A 24141-nucleotide genomic window follows, 5' to 3' on the forward strand; every position below is an offset into this window, starting at 1 on the left:
CAATAGGAGTTTGAGAAAGACCCGAGGCAGGGTCGAAAAGTTACTACTTCGTTTATACTCCCTGCTGTGTGTGTGTATATATATATATGAAAATTTTGTCTCAACACATGTGAATAAATACATCACATTTTTGCAAAGATATACCATAAGAGTGCGGCTGATTTTTCTATATTGGACTTGTTGTTGGGTTTTTCCCAAGTACAGCCAGCACCAACCTAAGATAGCTGAGTGCACTCCTTTTTTCTTAATATACAATAACATTTGGTCCTGGGGTTCTTTTTCTTGTCCCATTAAATATGATAGTTGCACTAAGCACTTTATTTATATTATGGCAGTGAGTGGCTGATCACACAGGTCTGGTACCGTTGTTGCTTTCCCTTGCTGAGCATGTAATGTCAGATATGTGGTATTTTATTATGATTGTTATTAATATTGAAGATTAATAAAATTTATACTTTTATATACTAGTTTGGACTTGAACTCCGTGGTTGTATATGGTTAAATGCTCTAAGTATGGAGTGTCCTGTTGTGATTTTTTGGCCCAGTGTTCATGGTTCATCTATGAAAAGATGAACGAACATAGGAGCAGGATTGTATCCATTATGGGATTTAGTTATGTTATGAAAGTAGTATTGTGGTGCGTAGTAATTCTTGGCAGCCCATCCACTCACAGCATAGGCTACAACAGTTTAGGAGACCCACTGTTTAATAATGGCCCTTTAAGAAGATTAATGCTGCCTGATGCACCAGTAAAATAGGCTCTGTGACTTTAAGAGTCCCTCCTTCATAAATGAAACAAGATGGGTCTGCTTATGTCTCACACACCACATGGCCAGCTAGGGTTGTTACATGTTACAATGACATTTCCCAGTGAATGCATTTGTAGTGGTTGAAAGCAATGTTAAAGTTGAAAAACGCTTAAAAATTGCTGCGTCTGAACTAAGCCTAAGTGGGGGAGGAAATTTTTGGTCAGGGGTTAAATATTTGGCCTTACAGGCAAGTAATTAACCTGCAAAGGATGTACCTTGACATATTTCCCCGCAAAATCTGTTTTGGTTTCGTTTTTGTGTTTTTTGTGGCACCGGGAAAAATGGCATAATTCTCGGAAAAAAATGTTTAAAGCTGTGAACTAAGAGTCAGGAATGCTTCCAGGGGTGATCCCCATGATGTTCCTGTGTCATGATTGATTGATGAGTGTTTCCATGATTTTCAGACTTTTTAAGACTTTTAAAGGACCCCCAGGGGGATCGCGGTAAAAATACTCAGGTCTCCCATAGACTTACATTGGGCTCGTTGTTCTGGCCGAGTACCCGAGTATACCAATCTGCTCGACCCGAGCATTTTAGTGCTCGCTCATCACAAGAAGTATATAGTTTGAGGTCTGGGATCCGCCAATATGTGGCGGGTTTTCTGACTGTTTAGGAAAACATGATACATGATTTTAGTTTTTTTTTTGACTAGTCTCGCTTGAATATAGGTCAATATTAAAGTCTCTTGATGAGTCGCCTTTGGTGACGACGATGAAACCCGTAATAATGAGAGGCTTGGAGAGTGAGTGTGTATACGTCACATCACCCTATATACCGAGATTTACATGTTGAATTATGGGTATAGTTTTACATTTGGAATTAATAAAGTTTAGTTTTATCCTTTTTTTTCAGCAAACATGAGGAATGACAAGAGACAACCCATTTCAGAAGATTCAATTTTGGTTAAAACTATTCCAACATTATGAACATAAAAAAGGCTTCTCCCCTATGTGACGTCTCTGATGTTTATTAACAGTTGATTTCCAAGTAAAATATTTCCCACATTAAGAAAATGAAAAATGCTTCTCCTCTGTGTGACTGCTCTGATGTCTAACAAGCGTCCCTTTCTGGGTAAAACATTTCCCACATTCTGAACAGGAAAACGGCTTCTCCCCTGTGTGAGTTCTCTGGTGATTAACCAAATCTGATTTCTGGATAAAACATTTCCTACATTCTGAACAGGAAAAAGGCTTCTCCCCTGTGTGAGTTCTCTGGTGATTAATCAAATCTGATTTCTGGATAAAACATTTCCCACATTCTGAACAGGAAAAAGGCTTCTCCCCTGTGTGAGTTCTCTGGTGCTTAACACAATTTGATTTATTCCTAAAACATTTTCCACATTCTGAACATGAAAAAGGCTTCTCCCCTGTGTGAGTTCTCTGATGAGAAACAAGCTCTGGTTTCTTTTTAAAACATTTCCCACATTCTGAACATGAAAAAGGCTTCTCTCCTGTGTGAGTTCGTTGGTGTGTAACAAAATCTGATTTACGTGCAAAACATTTCCCACATTCTGAACAGGAAAAAGGCTTCTCCCCTGTGTGAGTTCTTTGGTGTGTAACAAAATCTGATTTATGTGCAAAACATTTCCCACATTCTGAACAGGAAAAAGGCTTCTCCCCTGTGTGAATTCTTTGGTGTCTAACAGAATGTGATTTACTTGCAAAACATTTCCCACATTCTGAACAGGAAAAAGGCTTCTCCCCTGTGTGAGTTCTTTGGTGTCTAACAAAATGTGATTTCTTGTTAAAACATTTCCCACATTCTGAACATGAAAATGACGTATTTGCTTTAGGAGCAGTTTGTATTTGAATGCCTCTTTTGTGACTTTTATTTTCCTTAGTAGTCGGTAATGAATCAGAAGATGGGACCTGTTTCATAGGATCAGATGACAGATCTTTGCTGTGAATGGATGATGATATATCTGGAGTAATGGCATTCACTTCTGTTGTGTCTTGTAGGATCGCAAGATCATCAGATTTAAAAATTGAAGATGTCAACTGTCCCTCTGATCTCCTGGTACAGTCATCTGCTAAGATAAAAAAACATTTTTTTATTAAAATATCTTTTTATATTTTTGAACAGTTCTACTTAAACTGTCCATAAAAATGATAAGCTATGTAAAAAACCTTTATTTACCAAGACAATGACAGTTCACAGTCGAATAGAAAACCTTGTTGGATGAACCAGTAGTGCATGATGTTCAACTGTTTGTTCATTCTGCCTCCCAAATATCAAATAAATAGAAACCAATCAATGTATGCGAAAATATTACCAATTCTCATCTCACAAAAAACAAGTCCCCACTCAGGTCCATCATCTGTCAATGGAAAAACAGAGGTTCTCACACTATTAGTGGCTCAAAGGTTGTTGAAAAATAACAGTTTCTATAAATCAACCAAGCAAAATCCACTCTCACTTCTGAGTCTTGCAGTGTGCTCAAACAACATTTATGAACCCTGTGTTTAGCAATATTAGGCCGGCTTCACATTCAGCGTATGAAAATACGGTCCGTTTTTTACGGCCGTAATACGCCTCAAAATTAGAAATACGGTGATCCGTAAGAACTCCGTAAGGTGTGGTCGCGTATTTTGCGCATGTAATGTTGCGTGTGTAATCCGTATGCCCACCGTAATGCGTATTTTTCACGCAACCTGACAAAATGGACATTTAACGGTTTTGGCGGCTGAAATTTATTTAAATTTCCCTCATCAACCCTATTTAAGGCCTCTACAACAGGTGTCTCACTCCCATATGACCATTTTGTGGTTTGTCAACTGTTGGAGTGTTGTTGTAACATTTGGACCATGTCTGACCACCTGCAGTTCACCCCAACGCAGCGGGTTTTGTTTAACTGGCTATTGTCTCGTCGGTTTGGCCACCCATACCCTGTGATTGTGGATCCGCGAAGGAGGAGCAGAAGAATGTGGGTGCATCCTCTTCTGACTAAACGCCTCACTAAAGGCCATTTTCATCGGCTATATACAGCTCTGCGGGAACATCCAGACAAGTTTTATCTCTACTGTCGCATGTCTATCCAAACATTTGACAGATTGTTGGAGATATTACGCCCAGGAATAACATTTCAGGACACAAGGCTGCGCAAAGCCATCTCTGCTGAGGAGCGTCTTCTCCTCACGTTACGGCATGTATTCTACATCCTCACATACTGTATGTTGATGATGTTTTCTTTTGCCCTTTTTTGGTTTAAAATCTGTTTTGGGCCGGAATATGTGTACATTATGTCCCAAGCAAATGTGACAAAGTGACGTAACTGTTATAGTTAAGGCCCTTAAGTACATTTTTCCTTTTCCAGCGTTAATCTAGTATCAGACAAATGTAAATATGATTGTGCTTATTCATGTTTTGTGTTCACTCTTGAAACATACCTGATTTTCCTTTTTTTTGGTTCACTTACAGATTTCTGTCCACTGGATTGTCCTTTGCGGGTCTCCACCTTGAATTTTTGATTGGCCGGTCCACCATTTCTGGCATTGTGCGGTTAACTTGTCGCCAAATATGGGATAGACTTAAGGACCTTGTGATGCCTGAGCCAAAACAGGCTGATTGGCTCAAAATTGCCTGTGGGTTCCAGGTCAATTGTGACTTCCCAAACTGCATTAGAGCGGTGGATGGGAAACATATTAGGGTACGTAAGCCGCCGAACTCTGGCTCCCAATACTACAACTATAAGCAGTTTTTCTCTGTAGTTCTGTTAGCTGTAGTTGACAGTAACTACAGGTTTATAATTGTAGACATTGGGGCCTATGGCCGAACTGGAGACTCTAGGGTCTTCAATTCGTCTATGATGGGTCAGCGGCTACGTGGAAACCAGTTAGACCTCCCCCCACCACAACTCCTCCCAGGCTCCACTGCAGAAGCACTGCCTTTTTTTTTTGGTTGGAGATGAAGCCTTCCAACTCACCAGACACGTCATGAGGCCTTATCCCGGGCGCAACCTGGACCACCATCGGAGGATATTTAATTTGCGCCTTTCTAGGGCGCGCAGACTGGTCGAGTGCGCCTTTGGTATTCTGGTGGCCAAATGGCGTGTCCTACAGACTGCCATGCAGCTCAGTGAGGCACCAGTAAATGAAGTTATCAAAGCATCAGTAATTTTGCACAACTATACCCGCATACATGATTGCTTCTCAGATGGTAATGATGAACACATGTTGCGTAGTGTAATTAGGCCCACACCACATGTCCCTCCTCCGCGCCGTCCCCTTTCTGGCATAAAAGTTAGGGATGTATTGACCAATTATTTTGTTTCTCCTCAGGGTTCTACTCCCTGGCAAGATTATGCTGTTTCTCAGTTGTGATTTCATTTGTTTAAAGATATGTTTTTGAAATATACTATTTTCATCCACTGAAAACGTACTGTGTGTGTTTTTTCCTTAATGACCATATGTTTCTGTTTTCTGAATATGTGCGTGATGCAAAAATGATTAGTCTACAAACATCACTTGGCATTTTTGAAAACTTTTTACTAACTTTGCAACCCTTTTGTTTGTATTTTTACACCATATTTTAGCCATATGGTTTTTATAAGCCTTTTTTATGGGTTGCTTTATAACAAGTATCCACAACAAAGTGGAAATGTTTTGCAAACACAAAATTAACATGGTAGCCAGCTACCAAAACAAAAACACATATTACAGATCCCTGTAAGTTGGTGGGGGAGATGTTGCCAGCTCTGGGTCCTGGTCAGGGGGCCTTTGTTGGGCCGATGGCAGTTCATCCTGTGAGTATGCAGTGGCTTGTGGGCCAGAATACTGGCCTTGTCCATATTGGCCAGATGTGTGTTGACCATAAGCCATTTGGCTCTGTGCATCATGCTGAGGTACAGATTGCCTTGCATCATACCCCAACCCAAAATGGCCATTTTGTCCAAACCCAGGTTGGGACCAGCCAACATCACTGGGTCTGGAGAAGTGGCCATATTGGGATTAGGGGTTGTAGCCTGTCATTTGGTAATCTAATTGCCTTTGTAGATTTTGGGATGGGAGGGGTTGAAGTGGAGGCATACGTGGAGTAGGTGCAGCAAATCCTGATTGATTTGGCTCCTGTTGAGGGAATTGAAGGCGCAAGAGGTTGGTTTGGCCAAGCTGCCTTCGCTCCAGGTATTCAAAAACCTATTTGGAGGGGTGCTTATATCAATCAGGATTTGTATACACCCTCTCACACGTAGCCTCCCCTCATGGGGAAGGGGTCTAAGGTAACGGGCAAGGCTGCGGGCAAAGGCCTCCTCGCCATCATCCGTGGCTGCCCTGGCCAAATAATTGAGGACCCCAGCATCAACATCACTTCTTCTGGCTTCCAGCTCTCTCCTTCGGCGGGTTCTCCGTAAAGGCCCAGCTGCCTGTGGGGATGACACCAGTGGGCCTGTAGGGCTGCTGCTGTGTCCATGTTCCACAAGCCTTTCCACATCATGTGCTGCTGAGGGTGGTGGTGCAGCATCTTCATCACTTGCTGCTACCTGCAGTGATGATGATGCTGATGGGTCCTCAATGATGGATGCTGATGAAGCCAAAGATGGTCCTGCAAACTCTTCCTCCACACTTACAGGATCAATGATAGGGTCAGATTCTGATCCGGTTTCCCTCTCTGTGAGGTTTGACTGTGTTCTGTTAATAAAACAATAAAAGGTAATTATTATTTTGACATTGTTTATTTACACATCTGTGTGCAATATTACCCCCCAAAAAACACAACCTCAGATCAGCACAACATCTCCTTCTCTACTCCCCTCTTATCTCATATTCACACAAGAATATACAAGATTTGTCTTGTGGATCCCCACAAATGTACAAAACACTATCACGACACATCATAATGTGGCATACCATTTCAAGCTAGACAAAAACCATGAAGACCCACCTCTTCAAACAATCAGATAACATGCAGTAACAACCCATCCAACAAAACACTGCATGAACATCTCTAAACTCGCATACTACATTCTCACACATCCCTTGTTGAATCTTGGGATGCTTGGTGGCCAGGGTCCTCTCTCCTCCAGGACCCTTTTGGAATTTATGCTTGTTTACATTATTGTTTGCACTATATTGACACATCCTTACATGGAATTTGCAATGTAATAACCATAATCAACAAAACAGACTATGATTTATTTTCATTACAAATGTGTTGAGTGGTTTTTACTTACTGCCTAAGATCCATACTGACATCCAAAAAGGAAAGACGGTCATAGTAAATATATTTCCGCTTCTTCAGTGGGGCTGCTGACCCACTTCTAGCCCGCTGCTGTCTTTCCCGCCGGTATTGGTCTCGGATGCTGCGCCATCGTGTCATAACATCATCCACTGCAATTACAAGGGCACAAATAATGTTCTATATCATTCTGAACATAGCTTATTCCAGTTGTCAGTCATATTTGGAATTTTTAAGCAAAAAGTTGGTAGAGCACAATAATTTCCATGGTGAGTCAGATGATAAAGGGGTTACATGCAGAGGTCTATATATCGCCCACAGTTAATAACTTGACAGTAACAGACTGGTAGAGAGGGGAGAGAACCCTGTTCTAGCAAACATACATTAGGTAAGATAGGATAGGATAGGAAAGGAAAATGCCTTGTGCAATAATGAGACTAATGTGCGAAATTATGTCAAAATAAGACAAGGGACAACAACCCTCTGGACGGGGTATGAGGCCAAGAAAATATTTAGCAGGGCAAGATCAAGATTACCTATGTCCAGAAACACTTTATCATGTTACTCAGCTTTATACATTTCCAAAAATGGACATAAATGACATATAAAGATAAAAAGGATTGCTAAAGTAATCATGTAGGGAAAGCATCTTGTAAAGTTAAATCTTGTGAATACATGAGTGTACTTACATAGACTTGTCTGCTCCGCACGTGGCCATTGGGCATAATCAGGGAATAGGATCCCACAGATGGCCCTCCAAGCTGCCTCTTTCCTGGCCCGGTTAGAATAGTTAGGATCCCGCTGGTCCCATATTTCAGGCCTTTCTTGGACCAGGATGAGGAACATATCTACATTTATGATGTTTGCCATGCTGCTTGAAACTCTGTGGAGGCGAGCACCAGACTTCCGGGATGTCTGTGTGTCTTTTTGAGCTAATTAGCATCTCTGGGATTCATGATTGAGGGCTTGTCTCAATTCCTTGCACCTGGCGATGTCTGGAGATGTCTAGCGTATTTAACGCAAGTCACACTGTTGGTCTGTGTGTAATCCGTATATTTCTCGCACGCATAGACTTTCATTGGCGAACTTTTGGCGCACTACGGTGACAAACGCAGCATGCTGCGATTTTCTACGGCCGTAGAAGCCCGTATAATACGGATCCGTAAAATACGGCAGGTAGAAGCTTGGCCATAGAGATGCATTGTACCGTGTGCAATCCGTATTTTCTGCACCTCTCTTACATCCGTAAAACTCGCCAGTGTGAGGCCGGCCTTATAGTGAGAAGAATCCACTTAATTTGAGGGGTGTGTTTCCTAATGACAGAAAAACCTACAATGATGACAGAAATAACTTGAATCTGACAAAAGTAATAATAAATAATTTATGAAAATGAGCATATGAAAGTCAGACATTGCTTTTCAACCATACTTCCACAGAATTAAAAAAGCAACTCCTGAAATAGGCCGGGACAGAAATGATGAAATCCTTAACTTAATAGTTTGTTGCACAACGTTTTGAGGCAATTACTGCAATCAAACAATTCATGTAACTGTCAATGAGACTTCTGCACCTCTTGACAGGTATTTTGATCCACTCCTCTGGAGCAAACTGCTCCAGTTGTCTCCTGTCTAAAGGTTGCCTTTTCCAGACGGCATGTTTCAGCTCTTTCCAAAGCTGCTCAATAGGATTTAGGTCAGGGCTCATAGAAGGCCACTTCAGAATAGTCCAATGTTTTCCTCTTAGCCATTCTTGGGTGATTTTAGCTGTGTGTTTTGGGTCATTATCCTGTTGCAAGACTCATGACCTACGACTGATACTAAGCTTTCTGACACTGGGAAGCACATTTCTCTCTACAATCCCTTGATAGTCTTGTGATTTCATTGTACCCTGCACAGATTCTTGACACCCTGTGCCAGATGCAGCAAAGCAGCCCCAGAACATAACAGAGTCTCCTCCATGTTTCACAGTAGGGACAGTGTTCCTTTCTTGATATGCTTCATTTTTCCATCTGTGAACATAGAGTTGATGTGCATTTCCAAAAATCTGTCCACAGGACATTCTCCCAGAGGCTTTGTGGCTTGTCAACATGTAGTTTGGCAAATTCCAGTCTGGCTTTTTTATGATTTGTTTTCAACAATGGTGTCCTCCTTGGTCATCTCCTTTGAAGTCCACTTTGGCTCATACAACGACGGTTGGTACGATCTGACACTGATGTTCCTTGAGCTTGAAGTTCACCTTTAATCTGTTTAGAAGTTTTTCTGGGCTCTTTTGTTACAACAGGTTTCTGCTAATAACCAAGAAAAATTATCTTTCACAATTGGTGCAGAATCCAACCAGAGGAGCAGCACTTTTAGACCTAATACTATCTAATAGACCTGACAGAATAACAAATCTGCAGGTGGTCGGGCATCTAGGAAATAGCGACCACAATATTGTACAGTTTCACCTGTCTTTCACTAGGGGGACTTGTCAGGGAGTCACAAAAACACTGAACTTTAGGAAGGCAAAGTTTGACCAGCTTAGAGATGCCCTTAATCTGGTAGACTGGGACAATATCCTCAGAAATAAGAATACAGATAATAAATGGGAAATGTTTAAGAACATCCTAAATAGGCAGTGTAAGCGGTTTATACCTTGTGGGAATAAAAGGACTAGAAATAGGAAAAACCCAATGTGGCTAAACAAAGAAGTAAGACAGGCAATTAACAGTAAAAAGAAAGCATTTGCACTACTAAAGCAGGATGGCACCATTGAAGCTCTAAAAAACTATAGGGAGAAAAATACTTTATCTAAAAAACTAATTAAAGCTGCCAAAAAGGAAACAGAGAAGCACATTGCTAAGGAGAGTAAAACTAATCCCAAACTGTTCTTCAACTATATCAATAGTAAAAGAATAAAAACTGAAAATGTAGGCCCCTTAAAAAATAGTGAGGAAAGAATGGTTGTAGATGATGATGAAAAAGCTAACATATTAAACACCTTCTTCTCCACGGTATTCACGGTGGAAAATGAAATGCTAGGTGAAATCCCAAGAAACAATGAAAACCCTATATTAAGGGTCACCAATCTAACCCAAGAAGAGGTGCGAAACCGGCTAAATAAGATTAAAATAGATAAATCTCCGGGTCCGGATGGCATACACCCACGAGTACTAAGAGAACTAAGTAATGTAATAGATAAACCATTATTTCTTATTTTTAGGGACTCTATAGCGACAGGGTCTGTTCCGCAGGATTGGCGCATAGCAAATGTGGTGCCAATATTCAAAAAGGGCTCTAAAAGTGAACCTGGAAATTATAGGCCAGTAAGTCTAACCTCTATTGTTGGTAAAATATTTGAAGGGTTTCTGAGGGATGTTATTCTGGATTATCTCAATGAGAATAACTGTTTAACTCCATATCAGCATGGGTTTATGAGAAATCGCTCCTGTCAAACCAATCTAATCAGTTTTTATGAAGAGGTAAGCTATAGGCTGGACCACGGTGAGTCATTGGACGTGGTATATCTCGATTTTTCCAAAGCGTTTGATACCGTGCCGCACAAGAGGTTGGTACACAAAATGAGAATGCTTGGTCTGGGGGAAATTGTGTGTAAATGGGTTAGTAACTGGCTTAGTGATAGAAAGCAGAGGGTGGTTATAAATGGTATAGTCTCTAACTGGGTCGCTGTGACCAGTGGGGTACCGCAGGGGTCAGTATTGGGACCTGTTCTCTTCAACATATTCATTAATGATCTGGTAGAAGGTTTACACAGTAAAATATCGATATTTGCAGATGATACAAAACTATGTAAAGCAGTTAATACAAGAGAAGATAGTATTCTGCTACAGATGGATCTGGATAAGTTGGAAACTTGGGCTGAAAGGTGGCAGATGAGGTTTAACAATGATAAATGTAAGGTTATACACATGGGAAGAAGGAATCAATGTCACCATTACACACTGAATGGGAAACCACTGGGTAAATCTGACAGGGAGAAGGACTTGGGGATCCTAGTTAATGATAAACTTACCTGGAGCAGCCAGTGCCAGGCAGCAGCTGCCAAGGCAAACAGGATCATGGGGTGCATTAAAAGAGGTCTGGATACACATGATGAGAGCATTATACTGCCTCTGTACAAATCCCTAGTTAGACCGCACATGGAGTACTGTGTCCAGTTTTGGGCACCGGTGCTCAGGAAGGATATAATGGAACTAGAGAGAGTACAAAGGAGGGCAACAAAATTAATAAAGGGGATGGGAGAACTACAATACCCAGATAGATTAGCGAAATTAGGATTATTTAGTCTAGAAAAAAGACGACTGAGGGGCGATCTAATAACCATGTATAAGTATATAAGGGGACAATACAAATATCTCGCTGAGGATCTGTTTATACCAAGGAAGGTGACGGGCACAAGGGGGCATTCTTTGCGTCTGGAGGAGAGAAGGTTTTTCCACCAACATAGAAGAGGATTCTTTACTGTTAGGGCAGTGAGAATCTGGAATTGCTTGCCTGAGGAGGTGGTGATGGCGAACTCAGTCGAGGGGTTCAAGAGAGGCCTGGATGTCTTCCTGGAGCAGAACAATATTGTATCATACAATTAGGTTCTGTAGAAGGACGTAGATCTGGGAATTTATTATGATGGAATATAGGCTGAACTGGATGGACAAATGTCTTTTTTCGGCCTTACTAACTATGTTACTATGTTACTATGTTATTTGTATTATCCGTCTTTTTGATTGTCATCAATTTTCCTCCTGTGTCCAGGGAGGTTGTCTACAGTCCCATGGATCTTACATTTCTGAATAATATGTGTGACTGTAGTCACAGGAACATCAAGCTGCTTGGAGATGGTCTTATAACTTTTACCTTTAACATGTTTGCCTATAATTTTCTTTCTAACCTCCTGAGACCACTCTTTCCTTCGCTTTCTCTGGTCCATGTTGAGTGCGATACACATCATGTCACCAAACAGCACAGTGAGTATCTATAGCCCTATATACAGGCCACGAGGGCTGGAATGAGCATCGGGGACTTCTGGCAATTGCCAGAAGGGCTGGTGCCTGTAGTGGGCCGCTCGGTCCGTTCATGCTGGCTCGTCCACTATCAGCGCCGCAATCATGCAGTATTCTGTACTCACCGCTGCGCTGGAGAGGAGGAAGTGGGTGGTCTTCCATCCAGATCACGAGCTGCAGTGTCGTAGTTGAGGAGGCAGGTTTGGAGAAGTACAGCGCGCAGCTCCCCTGGCACTGCCTCTACAATTGCACCACTGCAGCTGGTGATCTGGACTTAAGACCACTCACTTCCTCCTGTCCAGCGCGGCAGCAGGGCAAGAAAACTTGAACTCACGCCGCAGAGAGAACCGGAGTTCATTTGTTGTAAGTTGATTTCAGGCAAGTGTCAAAATAAACATAAGAGTAAATAAAAGCGCTGTACAGCTCCTCTGGTGAACTATACCACCCAGCATGCCTTTGGAGCTTCAGGACATGCTGGGAGTTATAGTTCTCAAAAGGATAATGGTGACATAACATCACCTCTTGACATAAGTAGCACTTATGGGGTCTTAAAGGGTACCTGTCTGCTTATCTAGGCTGCCTGATCCATGGGCAACATGCAATGGACACTGGCTGCATGATTTCAGCCACACGTTTCCCCCAAACTTTGCTGCGTTTTAGGGGAAAACATACTTTAGGGGTATTTTCGTTTTTTGCTCCCCTTCTTCACAGATCCATAACTTTTTTATTTTTCCGTCAATATGGCCATGTGGGGGCTTATTTTTTTGCAGGATGAGTTGTAGTTTTGAAGAACACCATTGGTTTTAGCATGTAATGTACTAGAAAATGGGAAAAAAATCCAAATGCGGTGAAAATGGAAAAAAAGTGCAATCCCACACTTGTTTTTTGTTTGTTTGTCTGTTGCTAGGTTCCCTAAATGCTAAAACTGACCTGCCATTGTGATTCTCGAGGTCATTATGAGTTCATAGACTCCAAACATGTCTAGGTTCTTTTTTATCTAAGTGGTGAAAAAAATTCAAAACTTTGCTAAAAAAAAAAAAAAATTGTGTAATTTTCCGAAACCCATAGCGTCTCCACTTTTCATGATCTTGGGGTGGGTGAGGGCTTATTTTTTGCGTGCCAAGCTGATGTTTTTAGTGATACCATTTTGGTGCCGATACATTCTTTTGATCGCCTGTTATTGCATTTTAATGCAATGTAACAGCGACCAAAAAAACGTAATTCTGGTGTTTTTATTTTTTTTATCGCTATTCCGATTAGTGATCAGGTTTTTTTTTTATTCATAGATCGGCGATTCTGAACGCAGCAATACTAAATATGTGTAGGCTTGATTTTTTTTCTTTTTTTGAATGGGGAGAAAGGGGGGGTGATTTAAACTTTTATATTTTTTAAAACATTTTTTTTTTAACTTTTGCCATGCTTCAATAGTCTCCATGGGAGGCTAGAAGCTAGCACAACTCGATCGGCTCTGCTACATAGGAGCGAAGCATAGATCGCTCCTATGTAGCTGAATTACTGCATTGCTATGAGCGCCGACCACAGTGTGGCGCTCACAGCAATCTGGCATCAACAACCATAGAGGTCTCAAGGAGACCTCTGTTTGTCATGCCGACGCGCCAACCAAGGTTCACTGTTGCTCGCATTTACGGCCGGATGGTGGGAAGCACTTATTAAATGCCGCTGTCAGAGTTTGACAGTGGCATTTAGCTAGTTAATAGACATGGGTGGCTCGTGATTCCGCCTGCACCTATTGCGCGGCACATTTCAGCTGTTCAAAACAGCTAACATGTCCAGGCTTTGATGTGTGCTCACCGCCGGAGCTTGCATCAAAGCAGGGGATCTGCCCTCGTTCGTACTATTCCATCCGAGGACAGAAAGGGGTTATAGGGAATCTGTCACAAATTTTGGCCAATATAAGTTACGGCCATCACCTTTCAGGGCTTATATACAGCATTCTATAATGCTGTACATCTTCCCCCAACCCGACCAGTAACAGAAGAAAAATAAGTTTTAGTATACTCACCTGGGGCCGCGGTCCGGTCCGAGGGGTGTCGCAGGTCCTGGTCCGGTGCCTCCCATCTTCTTATGATGCCGTCCTCCTGTTTGCTTCATGTGGATGACGCATCCCTGCATCATCCACACAGGATCCCTGGCCCAGCGCTCCTGCGCAGGCGTACTTATCTGCCCTGTTTAGGGCAGCGTAAAGTACTGCAGTGCGCAGGCTCTGGGCCTCTCAGACCTTTCCTGGTGCCCGTGCACTGCAGTACTTTGCGCTGCCCTCAACAGGGCACATAAGAACGCCTGCACAGGAGCGCGGTGCCCAGGAGACTGTGTGGATGATGTAGGGACGCGTCATCCATATGAAGCAACAGGATGGCGGACCAAGACCTTCGACATCTCTCGGACCAGACCGCCCTGCTGGTGAGTATAATAAGTAGTGATGAGCGAATATACTCGTTGCTCGAGATTTCCTGAGAACGCTCGGGTGACCTGCGAGTATTAGTGTTTGGAGATTTAGTTTTCATTGCGGCAGCTAAATGATTTACAGCTAATTGACAGCTTGATTACATGTGGGGATTCCCTAGCCACCAGGCAACCCCCACATGTACTCAGCCTGGCAATTAGCTGTAAATCAATTAGCTGCCGTGATGAAAACTAAATCTCCGAACACTAACAAATACTCGGAGGTCACCCAAGCGTGCTCAGGAAATCTCGAGCAACGAGTATATTCGCTCATCACTAATAATAAGTTATTATTCTTCTCTTGCAGGTCGGGTTGGGAGCAGCATTATAGAATGCTGTATATCAGCCCTGAAAGGTGACGGCCATAAATGATGTTGGCCAAAACTGGTGACAGGGACCAAGCCACAAGAAAGAATAGTCGGACAGTTAGGTCCTCTGTATCTTCTCCCCATTTGCTCCCATTAACTCAAATTTTTTCCTGTCAGTCACTGACAGCAGGAGAGAAGAAGCCAAAGTACCATATATATTCGAGAATAAGCCGACCTGAGTATAAGCCGAGACCCCTAATTTTGCCACAAAAAACTGGGAAAACTTAATAACTTGAGTATAAGCCTAGGGTGGGAAATGCAGCAGCTACCAGTAAATTTCAAAAATAAAAATAGATACCAATAAAAGTAAAATTATTTGCAACATCAGTAGGTTAAGTGTTTTTGAATATCCATATTGAACCAGGAGCCCCATATAATGCTCCATACAGTTCATGATGGGCCTGATAAGGTGCTCCATACAAAAAATATGCCCCATATAATGCTGCACAAAGGTTAATGATGGCCCCATAAGATGCTCCATACAAAAAATATGCCCCACATAATTCTGCACAAAGGTTAATGATAGCCCCATACGATGTTCAATATTAAAATATGCCCCACATAATGCTGCATAAAAGGTTAATGATGGCCCCATAAGATGCTCCATGGAATAATATGCCATATATGCTGCTGCTGTGATTTAAAAAAAAATAAATTACATACTCACCTCTCATAACTGGGGAACAGGTGCTGATGTCCTGAGCAGGCGGGGACACCGATTCGCTGTGGGGGCCAGGTGCCGGTGTCGCCGCTGGCTCAGGCCCCCGGCACTTGTAATGTTATTATTATTATTTATTGTTATAGCGCCATTTATTCCATGGCGCTTTACATGTGAGGAGGGGTATACATAATAAAAACAAGTACAATAATCTTAAACAATACAAGTCATAACTGGTACAGGAGGAGAGAGGACCCTGCCCGCGAAGGCTCACAATCTACAAGGGATGGGTGAGGATACAAGAGGAGAGAGGACTCTGCCCGCGAAGGCTCACAATCTACAAGGGATGGGTGAGAATACAGTAGTACAATAGGTGAGGATAGAGCTGATCATGCAGCGGTTTGGTCGATCGGTGGTTACTGCAGGTTGTTGGCTTGTCGGAAGAGGTGAGTCTTCAGGTTATTTTTGAAGGTTTCGATGGTAGGCGAGAGTCTGATGTGTTGTGGTAGAGGGTTCCAGAGTAGGGGTGATACGTGAGAGAAATCTTGTATACGATTGTGGGAAGAGGAGGAAAGCGTGCAGGAAAGTACTGGGAGACGAGGTCACAGATGTACGGAGGAGACAGGTTGTGGATGGCTTTGTACGTCATGGTTAGGGTTTTGTACTGGAGTCTCTGGGAAATGGGGAGCCAGTGAAGGGATTGACAGAGGGGAGAGGCTGGGGAATAGCAGGGGGACAGGTGCATTAGTCGGGTAGCAGAGTTTAGAATAGATTGGAGGGGTGTTTTTGCAGATTCTTGGTTGAGGAATGTACGGATTTGTGTTGAAGTCGGCAGGAAGTGGAAAGGGCTTGGATATGTGGTTTGAAGGAGAGATCAGCGTCAAGGATTACCCCGAGGCATCGAGCATGTGGGACTGGGGAGAGTGGACAGCAATTTACTGTAATGGATAGGTTCGTTGGGGGGGTCGCGTGAGATGGGGGAAAGATGATGAATTCTGTTTTGTCCATGTTAAGTTTCAGAAATCTAGCGGAGAAGAAGGATGACATAGTGGACAGACATTGAGGGATTCTGGTTAGTAGGGAGGTGATATCTGGTCCAGAGATGTAGATCTGTGTGTCATCAGCATAGAGGTGATACTGAAAGCCATGAGATTCTACGAGATGTCCCAGGCCAAAGGTGTAAATGGAGAAGAGCAGGGGCCCTAGGACTGAACCTTGTGGGACTCCGACAGATAGGCAGCGAGGTGAGGAGGTGGTGTGTGAGTGGGAGACGCTGAATGTCCGGTCTGTTAGGTATGATGAGATCCAGGATAGGGCCAAGTCTGTGATGCCAAGGGATGAGAGGGTCTGTAATAATAGGGAATGGTCCACTGTGTCAAAGGCAGCCGACAGGTCGAGGAGGAGGACAGAGTAGTGTCGCTTGCTCTTGGTGGTTACGAGGTCATTGGTGACCTTAGTTAGGGCAGTTTCAGTGGAATGGTGTGGTGTGACCGGAAGCCAGATTGTAAGCGGTCAAAGAGGGAGCAAGAAGAGAGATGGGAGGACAGTTCAAGGTAGACGTGTTGTTCCAGTAGTTTGGAGGCATAGGGGAGAAGTGATATAGGGCGATAGCAAGATACAGTGGATGGGTCAAGAGAGGGCTTTTTGAGGATATGTGTGATGGAGGCATGTTTAAAGTTTGAGGGGAAAACACCAGTTGTTAGTGATAGATTGAAGAGATGGGTTAGGGTTGGGATGAAAACTTTGGTGAGGTTTGGGATGAAGTGGGATGGGAGCGGGTCAAGTGCACAGGTGGTGAGATGCGATCTTGAGAGTAGAGTAGAGAGTTGATCTTCTGTAATGGTGGAGAAGTTGGTTTTGGAGGTGAAGGGCTGGGAAGTCCGGAGGAAGGGCTCTGGGGGTTGTTGACCAAAACTGTCTCTGATGTTATCAATCTTCTGCTTGAAAAATGAGGCAAAGTCTTCAGCTGAGATAAGTGGGGAGGGAGGAGATGCTAGGGGACGGAGGAGAGAATTGAAGGTGTTGAATAACTGTTTAGGGTTGTGAAACAGGGAGGATATGAGCGATGAGAAGTAGATTTGTTTAGCTGTGGCAAGTGTGGTCTTGAAAGTAGTGAGGGACTGTTTGAATGCGATGAAGTGCTCATTTGAGTGGGATCTTTTCCATCTGCGCTCAGCAGCCCTGGAAGCTTGCCTCATTTCTTTGGTCAGGCTGGTGTGCCAGGGTTGTCTGTTGATTTTGTGAGCTTTGGTATATGTAAGTGGAGCAGCAGATTCCAAAGCTACAGCTATTGTGGTGTTATATAGAGCAGCAGCGTCATCCGCATTGTGTAAGGAACTTACACAATGTGAGAGGGAGGAGGGATTCAGAGAATGAATGTAGGTCAAGATGTTTAAGATTTCTGCGAGGGTGTGAAAGTTTGTGGGGTGGGGATTGTAGACATGGAGTGGAGAGGGGAGAGAATGTGAGAAGGTTGTGGTCAGAGAGAGGAAGAGGTGAGTTAGAGAGGTTAGATAGGGAGCAGAGGAAGGGGAAGATGAGGTCCAGTGTGTGACCATCTTTGTGGGTGGCTGTAGAAGACCATTGAGTGAGGCCGAAGGAGGAAGTGAGAGATAGAAGTTTAGTGGTAGCTGAGAGGGAAGTGTCAATGGAGATGTTGAAGTCGCCCATGATGATAGTGGGGATGTCCGTGGAAAGGAAATGAAGTAGCCAGGTGGTGAAGTGGTCAAAGAAGGTGGTGGTTGGCCCTGGGGGGCGGTAAATGACAGTAAGTTGGAGGTTGGAGGGGGAGTAGATGCGCACAGAGTGCACCTCAAAGGAAGGGAGAGTAACAGAGGGTGGCAGTGGGATTGGGGTGAAGGAGCAGTTATCTGACAGGAGAAAACCAACTCCTCCGCCATGTTTGCTGCTGGGGCGGGGTGTGTGAGAAAGGTGGAAGCCACCGTTAGAGAGTGCCTGACCCCGTTGCACCACCGCGCACCGCTCTCTGCAGTCTTCTCCGGGTCTCTTCAGTGACTTGTCAGACAGAGGGGGCGCACTAACCAAATCATCATGCCCTCTGCCTGAACATCACAGCCAGAGGATGTGGAAAACAGCCTGGCGATGGAAAGGGACAGGTGAATATTGCATGGCTCACCCTCCCCGTCATACTCACCCCCTCTTGGCGTGGTCTGCACTTCCCTGGTTTTCTGATGGTCTCCAGTGTGCGCCGGCATGTTCCTGTGTCCAGCGTTCACTGGTACCGCTCATTAAAGTAATGAATATGCGCTCCACACCCATGGGAGTGGAGGCGCATCCATACTCATTACTTTTGTAAGAGGATGGTGCTGTTATGGACAGTAGCACGCTGCCACGTTAAAAGACAGCACCCCCTTGTCTGGTGTGATGGAATGTCTTGCTTCCCCCTGCTATAGGCTGTGAAGATGAACTGCCCTAGAATGAGGGAGGAGTTGAGCCTGAACTGTGCGTGTGAGCTGAAGCTGCTAGAGAGAGAACTGTGTGGTGTTTACTACAAGAAAGGTCCCACAGCTTGGGACGAACTGTACTTGTGAAATTTCCAAGACTTTTTCGGGTACAGCAAAGGTGGCTGTTCTGTGCCAGTTTGTGAAGCAACGAAGATACTGAGAAAGGGACTTACAGTTTCCTGGAGTATCCCTAGGATCCAGAAGCAAGGAAAAGACCACGCTTCACAGAGCTGACAGAAAGTCGTGCGCACCACCATATTGGACTGCTGGGGGCCCCCTGGGACTGGACCTGAGTCCCCAACATCACCGTGAGTCTGTTCCTGTTTGGTGCACCTATTAGGGCCTAGTGCAAGCTTCAGTAGTCAGTACACGGGAGCCGTGTGGCCTGCTTAGTAAAGGCCAGGGAGGTTATATGCAGAGTAGCATCGTTATTTGTTTATTGTGTAAAGTTGCTTGTGAGACATATTCTGAGTCTGTAATAGTTGGAGCACTGTGCTATTACGGACAAGATAAAGTTTATAACTCTTGTAAAGTGTCTCTTGTCATTACATACCCCTGTTTGCATCTTCCTCACCCACTGCATTCCTTGCCTCCCAATAAATCTACCCTTTGTTGTTTGCACCTTATCTTGTGTACAGTAGTCTTCCTGCACCGTGGTGGTCCCCCGGCCATCGCTAAACTTTAATTAGCGGTACCAGGTGGCCGCTGAACACAGGTAGAGCTGCGGGTGCCGGAGACCATCTGAGAAGCAGGGACGTGTAGAGGCCGTGTCGGGAGCAGGTGAGTATGATGTGACAGCCGCCGCTCCCCCGCCGACCCCCTGGGACAATGACTCGAGCATAAGCCGAGAGGGGCACTTTCAGCCTAAAAAAATGGGCTGAAAATCTCAGTTTATACTCGAGTTTATACAGTATGTTTTTTCTCTGTGCCTTTCAGAGTCAATCATACATGGCTGAGAGTACAGCCAATGTTATGATCTGGTGGCCTAGGAGCAGCATGAGACGGACTCTGGAGAAGGTGGTCCCTGTACTGACCGCAAACCCTGAACCTAGCAGTGCAACTAGCAGTAGCCGTGGGGGGTACCTAACACTCCCTAGACCCCTCGACACAGCCTAAGAACTAACTTCCCCTAAAGCAGGGGTCCCCAACTCCAGTCCTCAAGGCCCACCAACATGTCATGTTTTCAGGATTTCCTTAGTCTTGCCCAGGTAATAATTCCATCACCTGTGCAATGCAAAGGAAATCCTGAAAACATGACCTGTTGGTGGGCCTTGAGGACTGGAGTTGGGGACCCCTGCCCTAAAGACAGAAACAGGAAACCTATCTTGTCTCAGAGAAAAGCCCCAAAGGATAGATAGCCCCCCACAAATATTGACTGTGAGAGGAGAGGGAAATAACATACGCAGACATGAAATCAGAATTTAGCATAGGAGGCCATACTAGCTAAAAAGAAAGAATAGAACAGAGTACTATGCGGTCAGTATAAAAACGCTAGAAAATATCCACCACAGAAAATACAAATCACCACATCTGACTAAAGACATGGAGGGTATATCTGCATCTCCAGAGACACAGCTTGGCTGCAAAAAATCCTTCACAGACAAAGCTGGACAAGACCAAACATGAAAATGCACAGAACTATAAGGTCCACAGCAGGTGGACAGCAAAAACAAAGCCAGGACTTATCTTTGTAGAAAAGCACAGCAAACAGGAGAGACCAGAAGGGAAGTGAATCCTCCAAAAACAATGGACAACTGGCACTGACTAAAGGATCAAGCAGGACTAAATAGCTGATTTCAAATTGCAAAAAGTGAACACACCTGATAGATGCTGCGATCCACAGACCGCCACACTACCACTCATAACCACCGGAGGGAGCCCAAGAGCAGAATTCACAACAGTACCCCCCCTTGAGGAGAGGTCACCGAACCCTCACCAGAGCCCCCAGGCCGATCAGGACGAGCCAAATGAAAGGCACGAACCAAATCGTGAGCATGAACATCGGAGGCAACAACCCAAGAATTATCCTCCTGGCCATAACCCTTCCACTTGACCAGATACTGAAGCTTCCGCCTCGAAAAACGAGAATCCAAAATCTTCTCAACCACATACTCCAACTCCCCATCAATCAACACCGGAGCCGGAGGATCAACAGAGGGAACAACGGGCACCACATACTTCCGCAACATAGATGTATGGAAAACATTATGGATGGAAAAAGAGGCTGGAAGGGCCAAACGAAAAGACACTGGATTGATAATCTCAGAAATCTTATAAGGACTAATAAACCGAGGCTTGAACTTAGGAGAAGAAACCTTCATAGGAACATGACGGGAAGACAACCAGACCAAATCCCCAACCGGAAGCCAGGAACCAACACACCGACGACGGTTAGCAAAACGCTGAGCCTCCTCCTGAGACTACACCAAATTGTCCACCACATGAGCCCAAATCTGCTGCAGCCTGTCAACCACCAAATCCACACCAGGACAATCAGAAGGCTCAACCTGCCCTGAAGAAAAACGAGGATGAAAACCAAAATTACAAAAAAAAGGCGAAACCAAGGTAGCAGAACTAGCCCGATTATTAAGGGCAAACTCGGCCAATGGCAAGAAAGCTACCCAATCATCCTGATCAGCAGACACAAAGCATCTCAAATAGGTTTCCAAAGTCTGATTAGTTCGCTCAGTTTGGCCATTTGTCTGAGGATGAAATGCGGAAGAAAAAGACAAATCAATGCCCAGCTTAGCACAAAAGGCCCGCCAAAACCTAGAAACAAACTGGGAACCTCTATCAGAGACTATATTCTCCGCAATGCCATGCAAACGAACCACATGCTGAAAAAACAATGGAACCAAATCAGAAGAGGAAGGCAATTTAGGCAAAGGTACCAAATGAACCATCTTAGAAAACCAGTCACAAACCACCCAGATAACAGACATCCTCTGGGAAACCGGAAGCTCTGAAATAAAATCCATAGAAATATGCGTCCAAGGTCTCTCAGGGACCGGCAAAGGCAGAAGCAACCCACTAGCGCGGGAACAGCAAGGCTTAGCCCGCGCACAAATCCCACAAGACTGCACAAAAGAACGCACATCCCGCGACAAAGAAGGCCACCAAAAGGACCTACCAACCAAATCTCTGGTACCAAAAATCCCAGGATGGCCAGCCAACACGGAACAATGAACCTCAGAAATCACTTTTCTAGTCCATCTATCAGGAACAAACAGTTTCCCCACTGGACAGCGGTCAGGTTTATTAGCCTGAAATTCCTGAAGAACCCGTCGTAAATCAGGGGAGATGGCAGAAAGAATAACCCCTTCCTTCAAAATGCCCACCGGCTCAAGAACCCCAGGGGAATCAGGAAAAAAACTCCTAGAGAGGGCATCCGCCTTAACATTCTTAGTACCAGGAATGTATGAGACCACAAAATCAAAACGGGAGAAAAACAGGGACCATCGAGCCTGTCTAGGATTCAGCCATTTGGCAGACTCGAGGTAAATCTGTTGTGAATTCCGTTCTTGGTTGAAGTAGTATTTTTGTTAGTTCTGCTTTTGGGCTCCTCCTGTGGTCTTTAGTGGTATGGCTGCTTCTTGGATTTAGCTTCTCAGCTGTTTCCTTTGATTGTCTTTTGGGCTCGGTTATATTAGTCTGGCCTTAGCCCTCATTCAATGCCAGTTGTCAATTGTCTCTGCCTGGAGTCATTGCTCTTTGGACTTTCCTGACACTCTGACCAAGTTCTGCTAAGCTAAGTCCTTCCATGTCCTTTGCAGTTCACTTATTGTGGACTTGTTGTTTTGTACTGTCTTGTTTTTGCTCATTTGTCCAGTTTATCAGTATGGATCTATTTAGTTAAACTGGAAGCTCTGGGCAGCAGAGTTTGCCCTCCACACCTTTAGTTAGGTGTGGAGATTTTTGCATTTCTCTGCGGTGGACTTTTATAGTTTTTTCTACTGACCGCACAGAGCTCTTTTCTGTACTTTCCTTTCTAGCTAGAAGTGGCCTCCTGTGCTCAATCTTGTTTCATACTACGTATGTCATTTCCTTCTCCTCTCACAGTCATTACATGTGGGGGGCTGTCTTTCCTTTGGGGATTTTCTCTGAGGCAAGATAGTTTTCCTGCTTCTATCTTTAGGGGTAGTTAGCTCTTAGGCTGTGACGAGTTGCATAGGGAGGGTTAGGAGCAATCCACGGCTGCTTCTAGTTGTGTGTTGAGCTTAGGGTCTGCGGTCATTATAGATACCACCTGCTCAGAGCTAGTCTCATGTCGCTCCATAATCACCAGACCATAACAAAATCAGATTCTTATGATCGGTCAGGACCACAATACGGTGCTTGGCCCCCTCAAGCCAATGTCGCCACTCCTCAAATGCCCACTTCATAGCCAACAACTCCCAATTGCCGCCATCATAATTGCGTTCCGCAGGCGAAAACTTCCGAGAAAAGAAGGCACACGGTTTCATCAAGGAACCATCAGAATTCCTCTAAGACAAAACGGCCCCTGCCCCAATCTCAGACGCGTCAACCTCAACCTGAAATGGAAGAGAAACATCCGGCTGACGTAACACAGGGGCAGAAGTAAATCGGCGTTATAACTCTAGAACGCTTCAACGGATCTTGACAATTCTGACAATGTTTTCTCGTGACGTATTGTACTTCATGTTAGTGGTAAAATTTATTCGATATAACTTGCGTTTATTTGTGAAAAAAACGGAAATTTGGCGAAAATTTTGAAAATTTCGCAATTTTCCAACTTTGAATTTTTATACCCTTAAATCACAGAGATATGTCATGCAAAATACTTAATAAGTAACATTTCCCACATGTCTACTTTACATCAGCACAATTTTGGAACCAAAATTTTTTTTTGTTAGGGAGTTATAAGGGTTAAAATTTGACCAGCAATTTCTCATTTTTGCAACACCATTTTTTTTTTAGGGACCACATCTCATTTGAAGTCATTTTGAGGGGTCTATATGATAGAAAATACCCAAGTGTGACACCATTCTAAAAACTGCACCTCTCAAGGTTCTCAAAACCACATTCAAGAAGTTTATTAACCCCTCAGGTGTTTCACAGGAATTTTTGGAATGTTTAAATAAAAATGAACATTTAACTTTTTTTCACACAAAATTTATTTCAGCTCCAATTTGTTTTATTTTACCAAGGGTAACAGGAGAAAATGGACCCCAAACGTTGTTGTACAATTTGT

At 43.9% G+C, this 24141-nt stretch overlaps 2 protein-coding genes across 2 annotated transcripts in view; both read right to left on the bottom strand.

Moving 5' to 3' along the window:
• Positions 1-1602: 1602 nt before the first annotated feature.
• Positions 1603-24141, bottom strand: part of LOC138662988 (zinc finger protein 773-like) — a 70609-nt gene continuing 48070 nt past the window's right edge. The window contains exon 8 of the mRNA XM_069749021.1: positions 1603-2838. Coding sequence (XP_069605122.1) covers positions 1814-2838 — 1025 coding nt within the window. The 3' untranslated portion in view covers positions 1603-1813. The remainder of the gene's footprint in view (positions 2839-24141) is intronic.
• Positions 5279-8374, bottom strand: LOC138662989 (uncharacterized). The gene is made up of 3 exons (XM_069749022.1): positions 7670-8374; positions 6976-7132; positions 5279-6433 (listed from the first exon to the last, which is right to left on the bottom strand). The coding sequence occupies exons 1-3, from the start codon at positions 7848-7850 to the stop codon at positions 5785-5787; spliced, it is 987 nt and encodes a 328-aa protein (XP_069605123.1). The 5' UTR covers positions 7851-8374; the 3' UTR covers positions 5279-5784.

This window comes from Ranitomeya imitator, chromosome 2 (genome assembly GCF_032444005.1).
Source record: "Ranitomeya imitator isolate aRanImi1 chromosome 2, aRanImi1.pri, whole genome shotgun sequence".
Lineage (NCBI taxonomy): Eukaryota > Metazoa > Chordata > Amphibia > Anura > Dendrobatidae > Ranitomeya > Ranitomeya imitator.

What these genes read in the sequence shown, in the direction of transcription:
- LOC138662989 (XM_069749022.1), bottom strand. Translation starts at nt 7,850, where the DNA reads ATGGCAAACATCATAAATGTAGATATGTTCCTCATCCTGGTCCAAGAA. An exon ending in TGCGGAGCAGACAAGTCTAT is followed by an intron (nt 7,133 to 7,669) that starts GTAAGTACACTC and finishes TTGTAATTGCAG; the next exon opens with TGGATGATGTTATGACACGA. An exon ending in GTCAGTATGGATCTTAGGCA is followed by an intron (nt 6,434 to 6,975) that starts GTAAGTAAAAAC and finishes TTTTATTAACAG; the next exon opens with AACACAGTCAAACCTCACAG.